At 43.4% G+C, this 12040-nt stretch overlaps 2 protein-coding genes across 2 annotated transcripts in view; both read left to right on the plus strand.

Moving 5' to 3' along the window:
- Positions 1-3726, plus strand: part of cpamd8 (C3 and PZP like alpha-2-macroglobulin domain containing 8) — a 63139-nt gene extending 59413 nt beyond the window's left edge. Inside the window, exons 42-43 of the mRNA XM_061238710.1 lie at positions 1843-2029; positions 2404-3726. Coding sequence (XP_061094694.1) covers positions 1843-2029; position 2404 — 188 coding nt within the window. The 3' untranslated portion in view covers positions 2405-3726. The remainder of the gene's footprint in view (positions 1-1842; positions 2030-2403) is intronic.
- A 1987-nt stretch (positions 3727-5713) lies between these two features.
- On the plus strand, positions 5714-10182 carry cimap1d (CIMAP1 family member D). Its single transcript, XM_061237849.1, has 4 exons — positions 5714-5753; positions 6753-6863; positions 7755-7868; positions 9695-10182. The coding sequence occupies exons 1-4, from the start codon at positions 5714-5716 to the stop codon at positions 10180-10182; spliced, it is 753 nt and encodes a 250-aa protein (XP_061093833.1).
- The last annotated feature ends 1858 nt before the right edge of the window (positions 10183-12040 follow it).

Genomic DNA, 12040 nt, shown 5'->3' on the forward strand with positions numbered 1-12040 from the left:
CGTGTGTGCGCATGGATGTATGGGTGTGTCTATGTGTGTGCGTGTGTGTGTGTCTGTATGTGCGCATGTGTGCATGCATGCCTGTGTGTGTGTATGTGTGTGTGTGGATGTGTGTGTGTGCGTGTGTCCGTGTGTGTGTGTGTGTGTGTGCGTGCGTGTGTCCCTGTGTGTTTGATGAGGTACTGCTGCCTGTGTAGACTTGTTCTCAGCCTGCAGCTCACAGTAGCTTTAATAGGACTCCACTCTGTCTAAAGGTCCCTTCAGTGCAGAGAATGGTGTGTGTGTGTGTGTGTGTGTGTGTGTGTATGTGTGTGCGTTTGTGTCAAGAGGTTCAGCTGTTTTTCAGTCAAAATGTCAGAACAGCGAAGAAATTTGATCTAAGTGACTTTGATGGTGGAATGATTGTTGGTGCTAGACAGGGTGATTTGAGTATCTTAGAAACTGCTGATCACCTTGGATTTTCACGCACAGCAGTCTCTAGAGTTTGCAGAGAATGGTACAGGAAAAAAGGTGACAGTAATGCAAATAACCACATATTACAACAGTGGTATGCAGAAGAGCATCTCTGAACACAAGGCGTCAAATTTCTAAGGGGATAGGGTACAGCAGCAGAAGACTAATAGGTCTAATAAATACCTAATAAAGTGCTCACTGAGTGTACATTCTTATACCAATGAAATATACTTGTAAGATATTCATTTTATTTTTCAAACACTCATTGTAACCAACTTCACGTTCTACTTTCAGTGTTGACCACTTAGACATCTGTGATTTGAGCTAAATGTGGTCTCAACACGTGAAGATAACGAGAGAGCATTTAGCTCAAAAACACTGGTGGCTGGTCTGTATTCAGCCTGACGTTTTTTGAGGGTAGAGTGCCCCCTACAGGTCAGATAGTTAAATGCGTGTTCCCTCACATCATGGCCAGTAAGACTGCAATGGTAATTATGGCTCCACTGCATGATAGCTGGACGCCTGCATTCAATTAGACTTTGTCCTCAACTTTGACTCGTAATTAAATGCAAGTGTCCGTGTTTATTTTTCCCTAGCGCAGATTGGCAAGTTCCGCAATCATTGGAATTAGCTCTCCATTGAAGAAAAAGATGCAAAACAAACACAGCTTTTATGCATTTGTGATGGCGTAACCACTAAGACGTTGACTCTTGCACTGTTTATGTGGACCCTGTGTTCAGGCTTTGACTGTACATACTGTTCTCTTCTCTATTTAGCTGTGCTCTTGTAGCTTAGTAAAGAATATCTAAATACGCATACGCACACATATACACTTGTCATATATAATCTTTTTCTACTGTGTTCGAAGTAATGGGATGTTCTCCACTGAACTACGCTGAAGGAAAAAAATCGAACACTTTTTATTGTGAATCGCAGTTAACCCTTTAAGGTGTGAGGTCAGAAAAATACCTTTAAAATGTTCTTAAGTGAACATTATAATGTTGTTGCACTTCTGGTAATCAAAAGCAAAGGTGTTCGAGAACACTGGCTTCGAATTCTTTTTAAAATATTCCAAGAAAACTACTCTTCAAAAGGTTAACTGAACATTCTAATGGTGATGTCACAATCATGACAGGTAATTGAACGCAATGGAGTTCTAGAACACATGATTTTAAACATTTCAAGAAAACTACTCTTCAAAAGGTTGCTGTTGTCACAATGGTCATTGAAAGCAATGGATTTCTAGAACACACTGACTTCTTGAACCTTGAAAAAAACATTCCAAGAAACCTCCTCTACACAGGGTTACGGACACATAAAACGTGAGTCCAGGCCACAGCGTGGCCTCGCTGAGATGCACTGACTCTCTGCTGCCCCCTGCTGCTGTAGGTGAAGAGGAGCCGGGGTCCCTGGCGGAGGTGTCCTACTACTCCTACGAATACGACACGGAGGCCGCGCCCTTCCCCCCGGAGGCGGAGGAGCAGTTTGAGCTGGCGGGGGAGGGGGGAGGAGAGACGGCGAAGCCCCCCGCCACCCAGCCACACACACTGGACACCAAACACACGCCTGAGCGATGGTACGGCCCCTCCCCCGCCTCTCCTGCACCGCAGCACTCAGATACGACTTTGTTATGCACGTCACATACATGAACATCACAGGATATTTGAAGTGATTGCTGATCAGTGGTAATACTTGCCCATTACGACAGTAACCAAGGACAATGGGTCAGATTCACAGACGCAGATTAAGCCGAATCCTAGACTAAATAAACATTTCAATGGAGATTCTCCATAGTCCAGGATTTAAATCTGTGAAACCCTGTAATTAGTAAGGTACTTCAGCCTAAAGCTTAACCTGGCCGAACGTACCCTCTTATACGAGGCATTTCCCCTGGACTCGCCCTGCTCATGCCTGTTGTTCATTGGCTGTTCTGTGCTCCTCCCCCTCCAGAATCTTCCCCCGGGCTGCAGAGAGAGAGAGAGGGAGAAAAAAAGAGAGAGATTACTGAACTGTACATTGCTTGTGAATATGATGGCGTGAGAGAAGAAGAAGGAGGAAAGAGCAAGGAGGCTGTTTGGGTTTGAGGGGGCGAGTGTGTGTGTGTGTGTGTGTGTGTGTGTGTGTGTGTGTGTGTGTGCATATGTGTGTGTATGTGTGCGAGAGTGTGTACTTGTGCGTGTAAACAAGTTGGCCTCCTCCATCTGTCTTTGCTTCTCTTTTGAATACTCAGTCTCTTACTCACCAAGTAGACACCATAGCTCCTGTTTATCTAGTGACTATATGTTGTTTTATATAATCTCTAGAGTAAATAAACACCGTATTTATGTTTGTAATTATACTTGAGCAAAAAAAAAAAAGAAATGTAATTTTGATTTTTTTTCTATCTGTGGTATTTATTTTTAGTTAGTACTTTTGATTGTTTACTTGTTCCATTGCCCCCAGCCCTCCTCCGCCCCTACCCTACCCCTCCTCCCTGCCACCTACACCCATGTCTTAATTTAATCCAGGATTATGGGAACTTGTGATGCATTCCTTGTCTTGGGGAATCCCTGTTTCTAACAGTGAGGTGTACAGCTGATCTTTAACTGGAGTCGAATCATCCATGCACTGCAAAAAAAAAAAAGTCTTAAAGTTAAGTGTTTTAGTCTTCTAATGAGACTTAAAGTCTTATTTTTTTTCTCTCAAATAGAAAATATTAGCTTGTTTTAAGTTACTGTTTGCTTTTTCTATTTGACATTTTTTTAACCCGTTGGCCCCATTGGCAAATCTTGAAATGAGTCAAACTAGTTTACCCCATTGGCAATATTTTGTCTTATTTATCAAAAAAGTAATAGAAATAATATTTGAAGTCTAAACATAAGACTTAAATACTTCTTGAGACTGACTTATTTTTATGGTTTGCAGTGTTTTTTTCTTCCTTTTTTATCCCCAGTAGAGGGGCATCACCCATGGCATAGCACTGAAAATAGCCCGTGTACGGGATGACGTAAGCAGAAAAAAAAGCTTGATTTTAAGCAGGTGCTCATATATAAAAAAACTAGATATTTCTGTTGCAGTCACCTTACTGTTCAACAAACAGGGATTTGATTGTACAGTGCATAAGCTATTTTGTTATATTCATGTTAGACTCTTTAACGACCGCTTAAAAAGGCCTAAAGCAAGTGAAGTCTGGAAATTACTGTAAATTAAGAAATTTAAACGAATGTAGCCCCAAACCATTTCAAGTACAGTGCTTTTTTTAATTTTAAATAAAGACAATAAACTTTGTATACAGTCATTGTGTCTGCTGCCACATTAATGCTAAATTTAAGGAGATGTGTGTCGACTTCAGCACTTTAAAACCACCTTCTAATGCTATGTACCCTTCTACAGGGTCTTCATATGGTCAGTAATTGCTTTAATGTGAACGCGAGAGCCAGGCAGTAAGTGTGGCCTCTGTACGGCTGATTGAATTTTATAATGTTTTTTAATGTTATCACCATTGTCCGATGGCAACCTGACACCGACGTCTTGTGTCTGTGTGTTACGGGTCAGCTCCTGTGTTTCCCCCCCGTTAATAACACGGCTTCAGGTTACCAATGCAGTCACCAGGAGAGAGTTAGAACCTGTTAATGATTCATGTCTCTACGCTGCCGGGGGTTCGCGGACGTGTTCCGTTACCGCAGAAACTTTCAGCATCGTCTTCAGCAGACAGTCCATATTCACACGGGGTGGGCTTCACCTCAGAACAACCTTGACAAGAAAAAAAAAAGGAAATAGTACCTCACGGGCCACAGTTCGGTCACATTAGAATTGGAAAGTGACCGGACGATGGAATGTCCAGGACGGTCTCCCAAGCAACTGCATACCTGGTCGAAGTGGGCTACTCTTTCTAATCTTTGTAATGAAGAGAGGGAAGGGATGATGGTGAAAAGAGAGGGATCTTTGTGTCTAGGATTAGATGGCATTGAGTTACACTGAATCCGAGTGATGACACTTTCTCTAAGTGTCGGTCTCCTGTCTCTACGGGATGATTTCATCGTCCGGGGTGCCGCAGGACGGACTAAGCGTAGGAGACGAACAGAAAAATGCTTTTAACTGCTGTGTAATATCCCATTTAAGGTCCTATCAGGCAATGCATTCACCAAGCAAACTTGAGCATTTTATTTAGCTTTTGTTTTCAGCAAGCGTGGGGTGAGATTCTTCATCACTGAACTGGTAATTCATTCGATAGAAGACTGCGAGTTTGGAGTGTTACCTGTCGGCAGGACAGTACCCCTGCGTACGGGAGACCTGGATGGGTACACAGCTGCTGCCCAGCCACGCAGTTCTGGCTGGGGATTCGTCTTCACGAGTCCATACCTACTTCAACCGCCTTTTATGAACTGCAACGGCCGCTGGCCTCATCCTTTCGACAAAAGCGTTGCAGGGTTGCTGACAAACGGTTAGAAGCTCGATTCAGTTAAGCTGCCGGATTCTGTGAGAGTATTTACTCTGCTTAGTGCTGTACGGCTTGAATGCTAATTGCAGGATGTGAGCCACTGAAATGAATCTTCGACTAAACCCATAACCTGGAGAGGAGCATCACATAACGCCTTGCTTCCTAAACCCATAACCTGGAGAGGAGCATCATTTCACATAACGCCTTGCTTCTTAAACCCATAACCTGGAGAGGAGCATCACATAACGCCTTGCTTCCTAAACCCATAATCTGGAGAGGAGCATCACATAACGCCTTGCTTCCTAAACCCATAACCTGGACAGGAGCATCTCATAACGCCTTGCTTCCTAAACCCATAATCTGGAGAGGAGCATCATTTCACATAACGCCTTGCTTCTTAAACCCATAACCTGGAGAGGAGCATCATTTCACATAACACCTTGCTTCTTAAACCCATAACCTGGAAAAGAAGAGCATCATTTCACATAACGCCTTGCTTCTTAAACCCATAACCTGGAAAAGAGGAGCATAATTTCTCATAACGCCTTGCTTCTTAAACCCATAACCTGGAGAGGAGCATCATTTCACGTAACGCCTTGCTTCTTAAACCCATAACCTGGAGAGGAGCATCATTTTACATAACACCTTGCTTCCGAAAGCCATAACCTGGAGAGGAGCATCATTTCACATAACGCCTTGCTTCCTAAACCCGCTCCCGCAGAAGGGCTGAGCCCTCCTGGGGTGTAAGATAAGAGCGCAGTGCGTGGCCTGCTGTACTGAACATGAGAGAAGTGTGAATGTTCTGTGTGTCTGCACATCCAACCACGGAAAACTGAGGACATGGAGAAAAAACATCCAGCCATCGCAGGAAAAGAGAAAGGTAAGCCTAGGAAAAGGGCACCCGTTTCACTACTATGAATTTTCTACACATAATCACTTTCTTTGAAGTACATTTTTTTATAGCGCTGTGCTAAGTCTTTGAGCCATTGTTGGGAGGTCAATAAATTTGGGAATGTGAAACTTTTTTTTGGTCGCATCTTTGGTAACATCATATTATGGGGTTATTAATGTTGACCCACGCGAGATTCCCATGAAAGGAAGTAAAGGTGAGTAGTTCATGAGTGGAGGCCCCTAGGGGGGTTGTTACTTAGGAGAGCACTGGCACTTGCCTGGACGTGCAGGGCCCTGTTTGACAGGGGGTTAGGTTTTCAGAGAGAAGGAATGTGCACTCCCAGTTTTTTTGCTCTTGCGGAGAGGTTTGTGTGCTGATGTAATGGTGTTCGCCAGGTTATATCACGGTATATCCCCAGAAGCAGCATATTTAACTGTTTAGTCAGCTGGAGGTGATGTGCAGATTGCATTCCTGATCGACTGTAGCCAGAGGGTGCTTCTATCCTTGGCAGAAGTTTTAATATGGATTTCACTCGCGTTAATATTTAGGGATTCTTAAATTACTGCATTATGAACTGTGACTGTCATTTAATTCACGGTTTAATGAATAGCAGTCATGGTGTGAAGTAGGGAAGAGTGTTTTTTTTTTTTTTTTGCCAGTGTTCAAGAACTCTGTTGTGTTAAATTACCAGTAGTACCACACATCAGCATTAGAATGTTCAGCTAAGAACATTCTGTTCACATATTTGTGATCTCACAACTAAAGGGTTAAATCCCCCCCCCCCCCCACACACCACCACCATTTTCTTTTTAAGGTGTAAGAAACATGTAATTAGAATTTTCTCAACTGAACATTCTAATGCTGATGTCACAATCACTACTGGCAATGGAAAGAAATGCAGTTCTAGAACACTGACTTAGAATGTTAAAACATTCTGAAAAATCTAAAGGTAAAAAAAAAAGTGTAGTTCATTTCATTGGCCAACAGGACCGGGACCGGGTCGCTACGCTCTTCCTCCAACCATTGGGTTCATGGGTCACGACTTCACCAAGCCAGCCAGCCCGGCATACACCTTCCATGGCCGGATGAACCACCACCGTGAGTGCCTTCAGAGGAAGAGTGACAGTCCCCACGGGAATTGTAACCTGCACTTAAGTCTCCCGTAGCCAAGCACATCACCAGCTGTGCTGTGTAAAACACAAAGCTGTATACTCAGGTTATTGGGTGCACTCATCCTGAAATAATATGAATTAAATGTACTACAGTTTATGGCCATTTCTATTTTTCTTCCGTGGAATATTTATGGAGATGAATCCATTTAACCTCAGCTATTGAGGAGTTTGTGTTTCATGAACTCTAATACCAAGCTGCAGCCACTAGAGGGAGATATCACAGTACAGTTTATCACAACCTGTACTATGTGTTTCAGTGCCACTGGATTCATTCACTTTCATATTTATTTACTGAAGAATAATGTGTTATTGACACTGAGCATACTCTCTCTCTCTTCCTCTCCCCCCTCTCTCTCCCACACACACACACACACACACACACACACACAATAAAACTAAAGCTCCATTGAACAAAATAACTTAAGCAAAAACTGGATACTAAAATGTTTAAATGTCACACTGCAAAAAAGTCTTAAGCGTTTTAGGCTTGAAATTTTAAGATTTAAAGATTTAAATTTTTTTCCTCTCTCAAGTAGAAATATTAGCTTGTTTTAAGTTAATTATTTGCATGGCAAAGGTCACATTTTCTTATTCCATTGCCAAATCTCGAGATTAGATTTGCTTGACATTTTCTTATGCCATTTGCAAATCTCGAGATGAGTCAAACAGTCTCACCTCACTGACAATACTTTTTGTATTGAGAAATACGATTCCTCAACGTAAGACTGAAATACATTTTTCGGGTTATTACACTGCAGCCCATTTCCCACATTCGGAGCCTAATGAACGCCCGTCTCGTTTGGTGTGAAATGTGCAGTGTCCTCCGTCCACTCGAACCCGGGACCGCAGTACTGCATCGATGCCCGAGTCACCCGCTTCGGCCGGGACGGCACGCCCGCCTACTCCATGCTGGGCCGGGAGAGGCGCCCCGGTGAGTGTGCAGGAGAAACCTCCACCTCACGCTCACGACTACTGTCTGTTCTGGCTCCACGGTGGTGGAACGAACTCCCTGTTGAGGTCAGAACTGTAGAATCTCTCCCCACCTTCAAGCGCAAGCTGAAGACACACCTCCTCAAGCAGCACCTCTCCCCATCCCTCCCTACCTCCCTGTGAACCTTAATTGTTGTCTCTGTGACTTGCTTTGTGTATCGGTATTTTTAGTTGGCTAGGTAAGCAGTGTTTGGATAGTTAACTTTGGTCACTTTTGCTGTTTGTTTGTTTATTTGTTCTCAAAAAAAAAAAAAAAAAAAAAAAAAGGCCCTCGTCCTTATCTTTGTTGTACAGGTAGCAGTTGAAATTGTACTTCCCTCTAGGGTCTTTCAGCGAACTTATCCCTGGTTATGGGTATGCACTTTGTTGTACGTCGCTCTGGATAAGAGCGTCTGCCAAATGCCAATAATGTAATGTAAAAATCTCTCACAGAGCTGGGATCTGTGAAGGCAAGGACAGCCATGCAGGACCGGGCTCAGTGCCCTTCAGACCTGGGACCAATACGCCATTGTTTTGGATCCAAATACTTTCCTGTGCTCGATTGATCTTGCCTGATGCCGCTGAGCCAACCAAGAGGACCAGAAGGCGGGGTTTGCAATTTTATAAAGAATATTGCAAAGAATATTTCATAGGTTCCAATACACCAGACAGCCTCAGTAAAGCCTAGGAAATTATTTGAATCCAGGACAATGACATATTTTACCAAGGTCTGGTTCCCTTACCGAACGTCAAATTACTTTGCATATCCTCCAGCAGAAAAAAAGTTCACAAAATAGTGTGACTTGTATGACAAAATATTTTATTGTTACTTAATGTCCTTTGAAATGTAGCTTTCAGCATCTTAAAATATAGGGGTTTTCAGATTAAGGCCAGAGGCTCGTGTCCCATAAAGGGGACAGATCTGAAATAGCAGATCTGAGGAGGACAGGGTGTTTGCTGCTGTTGCTGCAGATGGACAGAGATAGGCAGGGCAGTGACATTTCAGATATCGGCTGTGGTTTTCTGCGTTGCGCATTCCCCATCAAAGTGCAGCGGTTGTGTAGGCGTGATGAAAAAAAACCCGCTAAAAACTGACTGAAAGACAGGAAGAATATGCGCTCGATTTAACAGTGTGCAAAACAAAACGTTGGTACGCAGATGCGGTCCAATTTTTTAATCGACTACATTCTATTAATATCTATCAATTTTATATCTATCGATTTTAGTTTATCTGATTATAATCACGTGCCGATAAATCGTTACACTCGACGATGTGGTTGTTTGAGACCAGGTTGGCTCTGGTAGCTGGTGCTGGAGATTGTGACCTTGGTTCTTGTGGAAAAGAACACCGCATTGAGTCATTTTGTGTGATCCATCGATAGCCTTCACTTTACTCTCTTGTTCAAAAACTGAGGTCACGTGGGTGGAGGAGAAAGATTATGTGGATACGGTAATTCTGCCCACTCAACAGATCACAAATTACATAAATGACTCAGGTGCAGTGAAACTCCTGGCCTGGACAGTTGCGGCTTCCACCATTTCTGAATTCAACACATTGAAGAGCAGGTTTCATGGAATCTTTGTTTTCGTCAGTGTTCTAGACCTCTGTTGCTTTCAATTACCAGCAGTGATTGTGACATCAACATTAGAACATGACATGTTCAGTTAAGAATTTTCAACAAGTTCATCAACATGTTCAGTTAAGAATGTTCAGTTAAGAACATTCTAATCACAGTATTTGTGACCTCACACCCGAAAGGGATAACTCAGTTCTGTTCTGTTCTGTAGTGCGGATTTTCCAGACTCCTGGGCCGGGTGCCTACAACCCAGAGACAGCCCCCCCGCTGAACAGGCAGAGAAGACCCCCGTCCTACACCATGGGCTTTCGAAATCGCTACCGTCCCGTGGACACCGTGCCCCCTCCGAACAAATACACGCTCCCTGCCATCATGGGCTCCCAGGTGCCCACGAAGCCATCCAGCGCCAGCTACACCTTCGCAGGGCGGTGCAGGTCAGGGGGCCCGGCGGAAGACCTGTCCCAAACTCCAGGCCCGGGCCGGTACGACAGCACGGACCCCAGCGTCTACCTGTCCAGACGGCCCGCGTTCTCGATGCTCGGCCGACACAGTGTCCCCATCGACGGCACTCAGAAGCCCGGTCCTGGCACTCACAACCCGGAGAAGGTGACCCTGCACAAGCCCCGACCACCTGCCTTCACGCTGGGGATCCGGCACTCGGAGTTTGTCACCCCACTAGTGACGGACACGTCAGGCTGAATTTGACCTTTTAGGTTTCGTTTTCTTTTTTTAAGTGAAACATTACATTATTTCACTTCTGCCTTCTTGGTGATACCCCCATTCTGTGTCTCTTGTATCAGTCAATACTAAATACCACTATACAGATAAAGTGCGCTCACAAAGCGAAACCTATAACCCACGAAATGGTCCGACAAGAAAGAGTATAGCTGCAGAGGGTAAGGCGAACCGCGGAGCAGACTGGATAGGTGTTAACTAAAGTGGTGTTCGTTCTGTCTGCGTTAGAAAATGGGTGGGTGTGCAAGATAACCACACGAGGATCAATCCGCCACCGGGGGCACTGCGGGAGCAGACTGGGTACGTGATCGCGAAATGCAAGCATGCGGGACTGTCATCACTTTTGTAGTTTTAACCAATTCTGTATGTCCTATAATTGTTAGATGTACCTTAGAATGCTAATTCACTTACCTGCAAGCAGATTTTGCACGACCTAGTCATTAAAATCAACATGGGATATAAGAAAACATGTTCCGTTTATGCATTTAAATAAATAAATTGTTTCTAAACAATCGATATCTCAGAAGTCCGTAACTCTGAAGCAACGCAACAGTCAGCTTCGTCAAAGTCATGGTATGATGTACTGAACGTACATAGACTGGGGTTGTGCGCAAGGCATTTATTGTTTTGGACATAACACCAAATTGCTAATTTAGCTGTTTTTTGTTTCAACATTCTTCATGTTCATTGGACTCTTTTGTAACTCTTGGCCATAGTTGGCGTCACGTTTTATTAAATTTTAATAGCCTAAAGACACTAGGATGTGGACGTCCATTGATGGGAATTAAAAGAAAACGATTCGTATTCAAGTAAATGAACTTATTTTACAGAGAATCCATAAAAATGATTAGACTAATAACCCCATTTTATATAGGCAATATCGCATAAAAAAGTTCCAAAGGTAGTTAACTTGTCACTTATTTAATTTACTGGACCTCTGTATTAATAAACTAGCAAAACCTGTATTCCTGTCTTTCATGTATCGGTTTGGTATAATTGTTTCTTTAAATCTGTAGATAGAAAATGTTACAAAAACATGTACTTTGAACGTTGACATTTGAATGAGGCTTGATAGCAGATGAAAGAGAATGTCAGTCTGTTTTTTTTTTGGCAGAGGGTTACCTTTGAGACCGGTAAACCTGCCCACGTAGGCCACTGCAAAACACAAGTTTGCATCGGCTTTTTTTGTGTAGGCTATGTAGAATTTGTTGATGTTGGTAAAGTATGCAAAGCATATACACCCCCTGTTTGTGTTGGCAAAAATCTAATTTTTAATACGATATAGTCCTAAACGTTTTGAGGCTCGTGCATGTTTATGAGGTAGCCTAAATACGTTTGCTGGAAGAATTTGAAAACCGCGTGCAGCACAGGAAGTTCTCACGTGGTGAAACAAATAGCTAAATAAAGAAAATACTTAAATCGTGCAATATTAGCTGTGAACAGGAAGTGATTTAACTGTTCACGTTAAGGTATATGTGGCCTTACGACCTTAATCTCCGAGAAGGCTTGCTAAATAAAATTCACTGCATGTCCTGTCGAAATAATGTTGTAAACTGCGCACATCACACACTCAGGCCTGAGTCCGTTCTTACGGTCGGGGTTCAGGTGGAGGACAGCGGCTGGTGGTGGGTAAATACACATTTATTCTGCTCAATACCACTACCTACCTCGACGTGCCACGGTGAAGTACGCGTGTGGTGGCGCTCGGGATCGTGGTAAATAAGTAACGGTAGGGCAACTGCTGGAAGTTATGTGATAATCCTGGATGTTGTATAATTGTGTCTAATGCAAGCCCTGCCATTGAATCATACCTGAATAACAC

The sequence above is a fragment of the Conger conger genome, chromosome 4 (genome assembly GCF_963514075.1).
Source record: "Conger conger chromosome 4, fConCon1.1, whole genome shotgun sequence".
In the NCBI taxonomy this organism is placed as follows: Eukaryota; Metazoa; Chordata; class Actinopteri; order Anguilliformes; family Congridae; genus Conger; species Conger conger.

Coding starts and splice junctions, on each gene's coding strand:
- cimap1d (XM_061237849.1), top strand. CDS start 5,714: ATGGAGAAAAAACATCCAGCCATCGCAGGAAAAGAGAAAG. Junction 5,754..6,752: donor CATCGCAGGAAAAGAGAAAG/GTAAGCCTAGGA, acceptor ATTGGCCAACAG/GACCGGGACCGGGTCGCTAC. Junction 6,864..7,754: donor TGGCCGGATGAACCACCACC/GTGAGTGCCTTC, acceptor TGAAATGTGCAG/TGTCCTCCGTCCACTCGAAC.